Source organism: Homalodisca vitripennis, chromosome 6 (assembly GCF_021130785.1).
Source record: "Homalodisca vitripennis isolate AUS2020 chromosome 6, UT_GWSS_2.1, whole genome shotgun sequence".
NCBI classification, from domain to species: domain Eukaryota; kingdom Metazoa; phylum Arthropoda; class Insecta; order Hemiptera; family Cicadellidae; genus Homalodisca; species Homalodisca vitripennis.
This window is the reverse complement of record NC_060212.1, coordinates 86928537-86942389: the sequence shown is the minus strand read 5'-3', so window position 1 is coordinate 86942389 and position 13853 is coordinate 86928537. Positions and strand designations below refer to the sequence as shown.

The following is a 13853-nucleotide window of genomic DNA, read 5'->3' as shown; positions in this document are numbered from 1 at the left end:
TAACATCACTCACTTCATTTTCACTTTCATTCAGTATGTTGTCCACAAAATTACTAAAATAATGAACTTAGCATAATGGGTAGTGCTTTTTATTTCCAACGTGTCTTTCAATACAAACAGTTCTATAGCTAAAATTACCAAGATATATTTAATCTGAAATGATGTCTCACATAAATGATTTTATTGACTTAAAATAATGTTGTACGAAAATAATACTTTCTTAATTATATATATCTAAATAGACTTTGAAACATTAACAATATATAAGGCACTTCAATTTTATTTGCTGTCTGGTTAATAAAGATTAAAATTTGAGACTGTAAAAATGCAATTGAAATTGTGGGAGAGGAGAGCACCAACCTAAATTTTTTTAACCCTACTGATTGTGAGAATACATTGGAATACAATTTCTAATTTGTAAGTGGCCGAGGTTTGTGCTTGTTTTAGTGCTAGTTTAATTTAATTTTCTTAATTTAAGTCAGTAAATATTGTTTCAGTTTTTCTCGAAAATCGATTTGCTACATTAATCCAGGTTGAGGCAATATGAATTGAATTTCCTAAACTTGTACAGTTGTCCATGATGGTTGTTTCCTTTTTGAACTAGAATGTATCAACAACACTTTCTTTTATTAAAACTTAAAACATTTCCTTACAATAAATAGTTTATTCTCTATTTTTACTTGTGTACGGTACTCAAGATTATTTCACATATGTAAGAGCCACTGTTATCAAGTTGTATGGCTGTTGCAGAACACGTCACAGGTGATTATCTACGAGATAACACGCACCAAGACGAGACACAAGCGAGTGCGAGAGGTGATGTTGCCCACGCAGGCTCAGACGCTGCACATACTCAGCGAGGGTAGGCTGTGTGTCGGCTACCAGTCAGGGTTCAGTGTGTACAGTATCATGGGTGACCACCACCCACTATGTGAGTATATAATATCATTGTTCTCTAACCTATACCTATTAAACTCTCATCTGTATACCTGTAAAATGTGTGCAATAAGACAGTTTACTATGCGTAAATACCCCCACTGAGGGTGAGGCATACGCTAGGTCCCTCCATTTACTGGACAATTATATCAACAGGACCTTCTTTGCTAGGTTTTTTTTTTTAAATAATAGCTTGTTAAAAAGAGTTTATACTTGAGGAGTATTTCCTTGTCAGTGAGAGATTCTTTTTTATGTATTTATTTTTAGGAAATGCTCCTAAAAAAAAGAAACCCAATTTAGAATTTCCATCCCCACCCTCTCTCCACCACAGATAATCAACCATCAGAAAGGGAAGAAGACAACCAAGCATCTTGGCACAGACCAAGGGTCCTTTTTATTATTTATTTTCTAATTATGCCCGATAATATAATTACAGTTTGACATTTAAACATGTGAATAAGGCCTATTTAATAAATGTTTGAGGAAAAGACCATTATTAGTGGAAACCTTTCATAATTGCAGACTTTTCAGTATAAAAATAAATATAACAGTAAAATGGTAAATTAATTATGAGACAATCAGTGAATGTGTGTTAAGTGAACAAAAATTGAGTGTATGTGTATAAGTGTATTGCAATCCATCTCATATTGGTTTTCTAGGTTATTAGTAAACCCTTTTGAGATTGCCTGAGAATAGGTTAAGTATAGGAAAGGACCATGTGGTTCTAACTTCTCCTCGATAAATAAAGATGTTTAAATAATTTGTTCATTAATGCAATTAATCAATGCAGTAAACCCGTATTTTTTAAAGCAATTCATAAATTTGAGTGGAATGGCTATATTATAAAAACTACTTTTCTTACTCTCAACATTATATTTCATAGATAATAATATAAGATTCCAGAATATATGTATTGTAAACATATTTTTTTTAATGTTTAGACCATGATGAATAAGATGTTGAGACAAAATAAAAATGAAGTAAAAATACTTTTACTGTGGGTATATTTTTACTTTACTGAGTTTGTGAAAAAGAAATTTATAATATGGTTATTTTTAATTTACAATTAACATAGTGGTTTAACCCTAGAAATGTGTGAAGCGAATCATTGATATTTGTTTTCATTATTTGGTGTGTCAGTTTAGAATTTTAACTATTACTGAATAAGATCTAGTTCATGTTTAAAACTAATAAATTTCATTAAAAATAAAAAATGTAGCTACTTATATTATTATAAATAATAAAGTGTTTTTGTGTTGTACTGAAGTGTAATGGGATATTTCAGCACTGATCCACCCTGACAACCAGCTGATGGGATTCCTGGCGTACAGCGCCGTGGATGCCATGAGAGCTGTGGAGCTGCCACGTGGAGAGTTCTTGCTAGTCTTCCAGACGCTGGGGGTGTACGTAGACAGTCAGGGGCGCAAGTCTCGAGACACAGAGCTCATGTACCCTGCCGTCCCAGCAGCTGTCAGTCAGTACAGCTACTGCTTTATATTTTTACCTGTAATTTTTAATGTATACTTAGACTTTTAAAGGACAGCTTCTATTTGTTCTGTGTTGTATAAATTTCGTCTTTTCACACTCGCAAGTCTCTTTTGTTTAAATCTCAGCCTGCACACCAATGTTACTCTTTACATATGTATGTCAAAACCTTTTCACTGTCACTGCAAGGTCAGGTTAATCTGGTTATTCGTGGTTGACAGAAGTGGGCTAATTAATTAATTAGAAGTGCTAATTGGTGAATATTAAATATTGTAATCATCCAACCTCCAATATATTGTAGTACAATGGACAGTGCAGACACAATTATATTCATTCCTGGATTATTGTATTTGTATATCAGTATTTGAATATCATTCTTGCTGAAAGAATTGTATATAAAGAATACAATAATTAATTCTGGCTATGATTTTAGGATATCAGAAAATCATAGATAATGATTACAAATTATGTTGTCAGTTTTTTTAATATGAAATGAAAAAGTGCTTTATTGTAAAAGAAAAAACAAGAAATAGCATTACCTTTGTACAGGTGTTTCAATACTTTTCTACATGTTTTGTTTAAATTCAATCAGATAAATTCGTATAGTGCACTGAAAACCTGGTATAATTGTCGGCTTTGGATGGCCTACTATTACGACAATAAGTAGTTACCATATTCGCCTTTAAGGCATCAGTAACCAAACACAACAGTTATTTAGGAGAAAAGAACACAACAAACCGAAAATATGACTATATACTACACGAATACATAAAAAAAAAGAAGTTTTTTGAATACAGCTGTTATTGAGTACCTGAAACTGAGGTAAGCTTATAAAATGATGGTATTCAAGCTGTATGATATTACCTAACTACCTGTTCTTTTTAACAATTAATTTCTCACTAAATTGTAAAGCCCATTCAAAGTTAAAATTCGTGTTCAATTGCAACAAAATAAAAATATTGTACAATTTTGTGGAATTTCACAAATACAAAAGATACGTATGTTGATAGGTTACTGTGACGGACAGCTGCTAGTCTACAGTGAGACGCATGTGGATGTGTTCAATGCAGCGAGTGGTGAGTGGTTGCAGACCATCAACCTGAAGCGAGCTCGACCACTTAACACGGCTGGAACGCTCAGCATATGTGTCATCAATGACATGCCACACATCGTATACCTAGGGAACATCCACCAGCGCGAGCTCATCAACGTCACTGTCTGTGACCCTACTGGCAAGACCGTCCCTCGACCGCGGCGCCGCTTCTCTCTTCGCGAGGGTCACCGGTCTACCAGAATGTGAGTGGGATTCAGTCTAATTCTAGGGAATTTTATTAATAACTTAAAGATATATTATTAAGTAATTGTTTTTATATTGAGATGCTATTGATTCCCAATGTTAATAACTAATTGGAAATATTTGTTCTAAGTTTTCTTGTGTATGAACAACTTCAATATACAATATACCTCACATTTGATGTAGGATACATCGCCTATTTGGATTTTTATCAGTGAAATAGCAAAGGCCTTGGTAGTATAGTGGTGCAGAAAGTGAGCTATGTGAGGGTGACTGACTGTGCTATGTTTGCAGGCCTGACCGTAGGTCCAAAATGATATCTGCTCCGACCAATTTCAACCATATCAGCCACATGGGACCCGGAGACGGTATACAAATACAGAGACTGCTGGATCTGCCCACCACTCTGGAGACCGCCGATCAGCCTTCTTCTGTGCCCGCCCCTGCCCCCCCACATGCCCATTCTCAGCAGAGGGTGAGATTTTGATCACTTGATGTTCTCTTTATTGATCTATACTGCAAGTGGTATGATGTAGTGAAAATTCGGAGAGAGAATCACAAGACTCAGTAGTACAATTTTTCAGATAATCCACGGTCCACCAGTGCCCAGTAAAATGGCCCACCAGCCTCCTCGCCACCCACCAATGCTGGAGTCCAGACACATGGCCAGACAGCAGCACCAGGCATACTCTGGTCACAATGGTGAGTAAGGGGTCATACTACTAACATTTCAAAACATCAAACTGTATATTTTAAAGTATAACTGTTCATTATTTTATTATATACGGTATTTGTGTAAGCTAATATTAAATCTTATGGTTTTTTACATTATATTACATTCACAGTGTTTGTGTAAAAGGTGTGCTACTGACGTATCATTACACATCGTTATATTGTTCCTGTTTTATTCTGCTGTCTGTCATAATATTGTGCAAGAAGCATTTCCATGACAACTATACATCGAACAAGTAGTCCTAGTGTTTTCTATTAGATGTCAGCACTTCTTTGATCCACTGTTTCCTGAGTGTTCGCACCTTTGGTGAGTTCGCTGTAGTCACACACCGCAGACAGCTACCACGTGTTTTTGCTTGTCATCCATCCTGCAGAATTTTATTGTTTTATTTCTAGTGTTTATTGTACCATGAAAATATCCAACACAGTTTGCACAACACAGGTGTACAATGGAAAGTCATTTTCGCTCTCATGTACTGATTGCAAAGCAGCAAAGACAAACAGAACTAGTTAGTGGATTTTTATTCTGAAATGTATTATAGTGAGTGTACATGTATTACGTACATTGCTCCTATTACTCTTGTGCACCTATTGTTTATAGATTTTAGATTTTTTTTTAGATTATACACAACTCATAGGGACTTAGGTTTAATAGAACACATAGAGTACAGTTAAGTATCATAGTAGGAACGTGTAGTCATTGTCAAATGTTCAACTAGCTTATGTTATTTATGTACACAGGGTCAACGACTCGGCGAGCACCTGCTCCTCCACGGCCATCTGTGACACCCCCCGCTCTGCCCCGCACCCCTGACACACATTCAGAGTCCGACATGGCTGCCCACCACAGTGGTACCTCCTTGCATGACATCGTCAAGGTGAGCTGTCCACTAGTCTGCTCCTAAACAATCTAAATGAATTTCCTGAAAGTGTAATCAATCAGGTTACTTGCTACATGATAAAAACCTATACAAATCCAAACATTCAGACACAGTAAGACAGGTCTAAATATGAGATTTATAAATAAACAAAATACATAATTGATCTTTATCTTCAGAAATAACAAAAGTCCTTGAATAAAATGTATATAGTTTACAATGTTAAAATCTGTATTGGTTTATTTTCATTTTTAATTTATTCAACCTCTCCCAGTTAAATTACCACATCGCGCTTCTGGTGCTACCGGACTGTTTTGATTGGGCCGCTCCGTCGTTGGAGAACACACTCATGTTTTTGTTATTTTAACAACTCTATTCAAACAAAACTGTTACATATTATACATCATAGTAAGTGTTATTAAATTCTCTATAATATGGAGGTGTTTGAAAAATTATTAAGCCTATAAGTTAAACTAGATCGAAATAAATACTCATTTGTACATAAAATATTTGTTTGTCCTGTAATATTAAAGTAAGACTACATGTCTTGTACAAAGAACTGTAAAAACAACATAACAATATGTCCGTAAAACAGTAAATGTACAAAATAGCAAAATAAGTTTGAAGGAATTTTGAGAAAAAACTGATAAATTACTGTCAAAGAGATCAGTAGAATGTTTCATATATTAATCATAGATAGCATCAACTTAGGCATTACATGCAATGAACAAGGACAACAGTACTGTCTATAGATATTTCCATTAGCAGTTCTAAAAGTAGTTGTATGGTGGCAGCGCAAAAAGAGAGCAATGATAAAGCAGTTGATGGCAATTGGTGGTGATTGGATGTTAGTGCCAGGCTCCTGCCATGGCAATTTGTGGTAATTGTTGGGGAGAGAGTTAAACATTATACCTTGTAACATGATATAATCCGTAGAATAATAACAATAATAATTTAATAAAATAATAATATGATTCACAAGAACCGGTTCTGAGGTTATAATTTATAAGTTTACAATAACCAAATTCAGAGTAATACCAATCACAATTTTTATTTACTTTATGAGAGAAAGGGAAAAGGATTGTTATTTTTTCTATTATAATATACTATAATCTGACAACTATGAAAGTAAAACAGTAGAATTGACTCTCCTGTCTTGTCAGTGTGATCCCTCTGGGTCAGTTGTGACCCATGTGATAATGTTTTATTAAAGACAAGAAAACTACTAACAAAGAAAACAATATTGTTTAGTAAACAACTTGTACTTTTTTCCCTGGAGTTGAAGATAGCCATCACACTAGATATCCTAAGGAATGTAGTAGTAGCTCCATGCATTCATATGCCATTCATTTTAGATAGCCTGTAGTCAATTTAGCACATGGATAATTTGTGATCCGTACATAGTGTTGGATAATTTTCAGTCATAAGCTTGGCCATTTAGGGTGCCTGAGTCATATTGGATACCACAATCATTTATATATTCCTGGTTATTTTTGTATCTGAGTCACTTGTGTGTTTACCTTTGCCACTTTGCCAAATGGTTACTTTTGTGTGACATCAAAGTTTTCCAGTTTATTTACAATGTTGAGATATTTTGGCCTCATTGTGGAAAGCCGTCTTTATGGTTCATTTTAGTTACCTTTAACAATTAATATACTAACTTGTTTATCCCATAACAGCCTAGATTAATATAGTCAAATGATCATGCTCTGTGTATGGTTACACTAGGCTGTTACAAGGTAGTTATTTTCAACAATTCTTATTTCATCTGGTTCTTAGAGAATTAAAAGTAAAACGAAGAATGTTTCAGGATCAGGTGGTAGCTTCCAGCCCTCGCCACTCCATAGCTTCCAACAACAGTAGCAACCCCTCCACTCCGCCCTCCCCCGGCCACGACCACGGCTCCTCCAGCTACGATAGCTAAGCCCACACTCTGTTACATTATTGTTATCAAATATCGAAATCGTGTAGTGTAGGGATCTGTGACGAAACATTTTCTTGTACTTATTAATATTTAGTAAGTAATTTTTCTATCTCGGTATTGTATTTTTATGAAAATACTACTAACTGGATCATATTTAATGAAAGTATTTATAGCTGTAAATATTTGTTTAGTCTAATGGTACATATACTTAGCGTTAAGAATTGTACACTGATACCAGAGTTTTATTATCGAACAGAACTTGATATTATCTATAAATGTTTTTAGATTGTACATTTTTATAAATAATTTGTGTGTTTAGTAATTTATTGTCTATAAAAAGTGATCTAATTTAAATTTTCGTTTTAAGGAAGTACAATTTAGAAATTATGAAATCTTTTATATATTGTAATCTAATCTTTCTGTCTGTTCTGTCTCGAGTACAAACAGGTCTGAGGTGGCCTAGGTATGCATTTCTGGTTTGTTTTCTTTATTTTGTTACCACTAACTTTAGTTTTGTAAGTCTTATTTTGGTGCTAATTATATGTTACTAGTATTCACATCTTATTTATTAGAGTACATCACATTCTTGGGCTGGTACATTGTTGATGAAAGTTATGAGTCTGGTGCAAAGCTACGTGTGAGTATCCATTTCAAGGTGGTTTAGAATTTTACAGTAATCAAAATTCAATTGTTGTTTACATTTTAAATGTATTGTTTTTAAACTATGAGTTATACTTAAAAATCCAAAATTGTGTGCTACAAAACTTTAATGTGCATTTGATTAGTGTTTCATGTAATTTTGTTGTATTTTTATTATAAATAAAATTCTGAAATTTTTGTTTGTTTTTTGGGTTTTAAATTATGAGTTCATATTTTACGTAATAAATAATTAATTATTACAAATTTAAATAAACATAAAATACTGTTGTGATTTTTATTTGTTTCACATTTTTTTTAGAGGTTAGCAAACCGTTTTATAAGTTGTGATTTAAAGTGTTACTGAATAAAAAAACTATTAGAGTAACTAACTCAGTTTAAATGTTGTGAAATTGAACAAATATTAATAACTAATAAACGAAGAGTTGAAACAAAATAAATTTGAATTACTGTACTTGTGAACTGATGTGGAATGTACCAGCTCTGATTTGTCAGCCATGCAGTGCAGGTAGGTGCCTACTTACCGTAGTATCGAGCAGTATTGTAGTGTAACGCGGGCCCTGGGCTCTCTACCAACTATAGTTAGTGTATGTCGTGTCGTGTCTTGTCTTGTATATATCGCAGGGTCCGACCCCGTGACTACCAAGTGCTTGTGACAATAGTGACCGCTCTCGAGTCTTCTACCGATAAGACTGTTGTTGTTTTCGCTTAGTTGTTTTGTCCGTTTCCAGTCAGTTCAACATATCCATTCTCCATTTATCTGTCAACATTTGGGAAAAAAAGTGAAAATGAGAAAAATAATTGTATTGTTATTAGTTGTTAAATTGCTCAATAAGTAAATTGTTAGTTTTGAAATAGTTCTAAATTAAATTGAGGATGTGCTATCTACTGTGTACACATTTTATCAGTTACGTAGTTTGAACACAAGTAGAATGTAAACTCTGACTTAGCATGTAGCATATTAAAAAGCACTAAAATAGCAACTTTTCCATCTCTTAAGTCTACAAAAATTGTATTCTCCATCACCAATTCACATGTAACGTATCATGTCCTGTATCTTAAGTATATTTGTTTATTATTTTTAATTGAATAAGTGATCGATTAAAAAATTTAAAAGTACTATAAACTGTAATAATGTATTGCTTTCAGTAAGCTCATTCAATTATATAATAACAGCTCTTTATTTTGACAGTGCCACAACACAGATACACATAAAAAAGAATTAAATAAAGTCAGAAGTAAGGAAAGTATGATATTAATTTTAAATTCAGTACAATTATTTTTTAAATTAATCTTTGTTTCATTTTTCAAAAATAATTGTTGTATAAGTGTTAAAAAGTACCTGCAAATTAAAAAGAAATTAAAGCACCTTTTTATCATTACAAAATATTGTTAGCGGTCTTTTCTAGTACTTTTGTCAATATAAATTTAAAATTTGAAGACTATGGAAAAGTTTGTTGTATAGATGCACATCCTATATATCTAACATTATTCCTTTGAGCAGGTTAAAAATGTGAAATTTGAGGGCAGAACTTACTATCGGTATTGCCCACAAGCCATTTCTCCATCACGAATCTGCTCTTAGACATATCACATATCAATAATACTCCAAGATTACTCCCTAACTATTATTGTGCAGATTATGAATATTTACATTAATTGTTCACTATGTATTGTTATTTTATATGAATCTTGCACGGCTTTACTTTTATTTATTCATTGTGAAACTACGCTCTTTGATTCTTTTAGTTAATTTGTCACTTATCACTTTAGGATTACCCATAAAATGGCCCTGTATAGCACCGATCGTAAGTAAAAAGTATTATTAACTAATCGTACCAATTATTATTTGTATTATGTCAAAGTATTTATCAGAATTTTATTATTTACTTGAATAATACCATTGTGAAAATCTATAGTGTACAATTATTGTTAATAAATATAAGTTTAGAACTTTGTTTGTATTCCCAAAGATTTAAAAAAATATCGCTAGTGACATTATTGTATCTGACAGTCAATTTGATCAAAGTGACTTGTATTAATGCAATAATAATATAGTATACTGATAACAATGTAAATAATGTAATTGTTGGACTTTTGAACAAGATGGTTTTATTTATTTCTGATTTTGTTGTGTACTTTTTATACTTTCGGCTAATCTACTTTTAGTATTTTTTAAAGTTGTTATTTTTAATAAGTTGGTGTGACCATTTCTTTAGTGTATGTGCGCGTTTCATTTTCTAAAAATGTTTGTTGTTTGGTGTTACCCTTTTTATTTATTTTGCCATCTTGTTATTGGAATCAGAACAGTAGACAATATTGTCTTTGTACAGTTTCAGCTGTATAAAATTTTTCAATCTGTGACATTAATTTACTGATTTCTATTTATTGGTATTATTTTAGGAAATTATAAATTAAAATTTACCTAATGCAATTAAATTAGATGTATTTTATTTTCCATAAATAACTCCTCCTGTCTTTGTCATTCAATGAAAAATAATAAATCTACATAATGTAAATCATAAAACTGTTGACAAGATTTTTAATTGTTCAAGGTATACAGGTCATAGCTCTCCAAACATGATGTTTTTATTGAATACAATATTACAAACCCTGTTTGCCACAAAAATTAACAGTTTAGTTCATTTCAAATAAAGTTCTAAGTTAATACATTCAAAGAATGCTCTTGAATGGAATAAACGTGTCACATTAAATGATTTTTTGGACATAAGTTTGAAGTGAGAACATTACGATGTGTAAACACCTAAAGGGAAATAGAGTGATTTATTGCCAATACAAAGGATTGAAGATGTGACATAGTTATTTGTCTTGTCTTAGAAAGTTTAAGGGGTTTTTTATATCTAAATCAGGTTTTTCAGCTGATAAAAAGTTATTAAACATTAGCCCATTGGCTCTGTATGACGGAACGGATCCGTAATGATTGTGCCATCTAAATGTTTTTATTAACTCGTTCATCAAAATGGTTTGAAATCAATGAGAAAACTCTGAAATATTTATGGAAAAATATTTTAAGCTGTTAAAGTTAACTTATTATACATATACATCTTTATATATATATTTCTTGTGTTCGTGTGTATGTGACTGAACTCCTCCTAAACGACTGGACCGATTTTGATGAAATTTTGTGTGTGTGTTGAAGGATTTGAGAATGGTTTAGATTCATGATTTGGTCAGATTTAAATAGTTTATTTATTTATAAATTGTTGTTGATGTTAGAGTGTTTATATTGGATCCGGCAGATTACGCTATGACACGTAATACAAAGTGAACCAGCTGAAGTTCATCAAAGAGGCAGAAACATTTGTTTACATTTAAAATTTAGAAAATTGTTATTGTAAAGTGCTTGATCAGTAGTGTAATGCAGGTTGCATAGAAGACGTCATTGACTAATTTTAAATTTAGATTGTACCAATGATCAGTAAACTATCTAATGCAATGAAAATACTATTAAACGCTATTATGAAAACAACCTCATTGTCCAAATCCGTGAATGTTTGTACATAAGGTAATTGAATTTGGTTAGATCGAAAGTAAATGAAAAGAGCCGAAAAAAGACACTTTATGATTGAAATTGGTTTTTCGTTGATACATTTTCTTGAAGGCACACTCCTCAATAATACTGGAAATATCTTAGACAGAAAATTAATTTTAACAGACCGAATTTGATTCTTTATAACCTAATTAGTTTATCGAGATTCATCCATATAAATTAATTGTTCTGAATAACTTATCAACACCTAGCAACTACAAAAGATAGAGGCAGGAAATATGGTACATACCTTCATAATACGCCCAAGAGGCTCATGAAGGAACGACTATCAATTATCTCAGCAATGTTTAGAATGTGATAGAAAAAGAATACGTGAATATAGTGTACTGTTTTTCAACGGGAAATTGCGTGCGAAGCCGCGGGCAACTGCTAGTATATATATATATATATATATATATATATCATCTATTTTGGTCTAACTTTGTATATTGTAATATTTTCCATTGTTCTTAGATTGAATTTTCTAACTTGTGATGCGTAATATTATTGCTTTATAGACTACAACCTTGCTTTACATTGCAATGTCTGGCCAACCAGATAATTTATAACATCTGACGTTATTCCTTCTTGAATCGCACAGCTGATTGTCTTCTGATTTGTGTTTTTAAACAAACATACACTGATTGTAAACATTTAGTATTCAAGTGGGAATTGTTTATAGTGGTTAGACTAAAATTGTTGTAACACATGAGTAAAAGTTAATACATTTCTATAAACATTTTAGTGTACAAGAGAGAAAAATCAATCTCCTGATGTTAGCAGAAAAAATTTTCATTGTTTTGAAAAAAAAAAACATTTATTCTGAGATATTATGCATATGTACCGGGTGTCTTAGAAGTACCCCCCTCCCCTTATTAACTTCTTATGAATATGTAGTGATTTATTTTGGAGGATGTTTATATGACCAACTGAGGAGATTTTTTACTCCCTCCCCCAAAATGGGGTATTTTGTGGGTACGGTAAAAGTTTTTAAATAGGAACCCCTAGCAAGTGACACTTGATTTTAACGCTATTATTAAAAAGAAGAAAAATGGCACAAACTAGAGGTCTTTAATGTTACTCTATCATATTTGGTGGCCAATTAAGTTTAAATATTTTATGAAACCCCTACAGTTTAAGATACATTTAATGTCATTGTGAGGCAGATAAAACATTCACTCAATAATAATAATAATTCACACCAAATAATAAATCAAGTTATTACAAAAATCAACAAACATCAACAACCATAATTAATTAACATAGCATTTATTAGGTTTTGTTTTGTCTAACCGAAGGCCATTAGGAAGTCCTGGGAATAGCATTTCTTATTGTTTACCAGTTAGTATGTGAAGCATATTCAGACACATTAACTGGACTGAACGTGTCTCACACACTAACTGGTAAACAATAAGAGAGAGGCCAGCCTCCACCATTGTAAGATGTATTTAATTTTATATCAATAGTAATAGTCAATTACATATTTGTTCTTTTCGCAAGTAACAAAGAAAATAAAGAAATGACAGTCTATCCGGGACAACTGGTCAGTGATGAAGGATCAGTAATAAGGTAATACATGTCAGTCAGCTGTTGTAAACTAAACAAAAATATTCCATAAGATTAACATTTGCATTTTGGAAGTCTGTCGGACAAAGTCGAATGTATTTCAAATCCACAAAAGGCACATCTAGAATGTAAGAGGATATTTGCTATTGATTCCAAATATGTATATGATATAATAGTTTTTGATGCGCAAAAGGCACTGCACAAAAATGAAGAAATTCTTTTTATATTATAATCATTATCTAATAATGATCATTTTTATTTTATCTCTCTATCGAGGCATTGTGATGGTGTGATAGACATAATTATGTGCCCTGATTATGGGAATATACAAGTGATAGTATATTCCCATACATGTTAACATTATTATCTACCCTAACTACAGCTACACAAATTAAAAATAGAATTCAGATCAAAGGTTCTTTTCATGTGTTGATCTTACCAAATATGTTGTCCAAAGTGGTGACAGTTCTATTTTTAGTACTGGGCCGAAGCAAAATTTTCAGTGTACTGCAGATTTCTTTGAATCCACATAAAAAGTTATATTTTGTTGTCTTGTAAAATAATATTTATTACAACATATATTATTATTTTTCAATTTTATTTAATTAAGATCTTAGCAATTCCTTAAATTTTTTCAAGATTAAAGTCCAAGTCTCTAGTAGATGATCTGTATAGACTAATCAGAACCAGGATTTATCTGACAATTGCTGCAATTTTGTAGTGTAATTATTTAGCAAACTGACTAACAAATAATGGATTAAAATTAATTTCTTAACTAATATAAACTGCACACCACAATTTATTTTTAATTTTTGTGACGGAACATGTTAT

The 13853-nt window shown here is 32.1% G+C and overlaps 1 protein-coding gene across 7 annotated transcripts in view; it reads left to right on the top strand.

Annotated features, from left to right (window-relative positions):
- LOC124364524 (serine/threonine-protein kinase Genghis Khan) overlaps nt 1–10345 on the top strand; it is an 89531-nt gene extending 79186 nt beyond the window's left edge. For all 7 annotated transcript variants that reach the window (XM_046820075.1, XM_046820074.1, XM_046820079.1 and 4 more), the window contains 7 exons: nt 751–931; nt 2222–2410; nt 3432–3717; nt 4010–4190; nt 4300–4417; nt 5189–5325; nt 7136–10345. In XM_046820075.1, coding sequence (XP_046676031.1) covers nt 751–931; nt 2222–2410; nt 3432–3717; nt 4010–4190; nt 4300–4417; nt 5189–5325; nt 7136–7249 — 1206 coding nt within the window. In that variant the 3' untranslated portion in view covers nt 7250–10345. The remainder of the gene's footprint in view (nt 1–750; nt 932–2221; nt 2411–3431; nt 3718–4009; nt 4191–4299; nt 4418–5188; nt 5326–7135) is intronic.
- The last annotated feature ends 3508 nt before the right edge of the window (nt 10346–13853 follow it).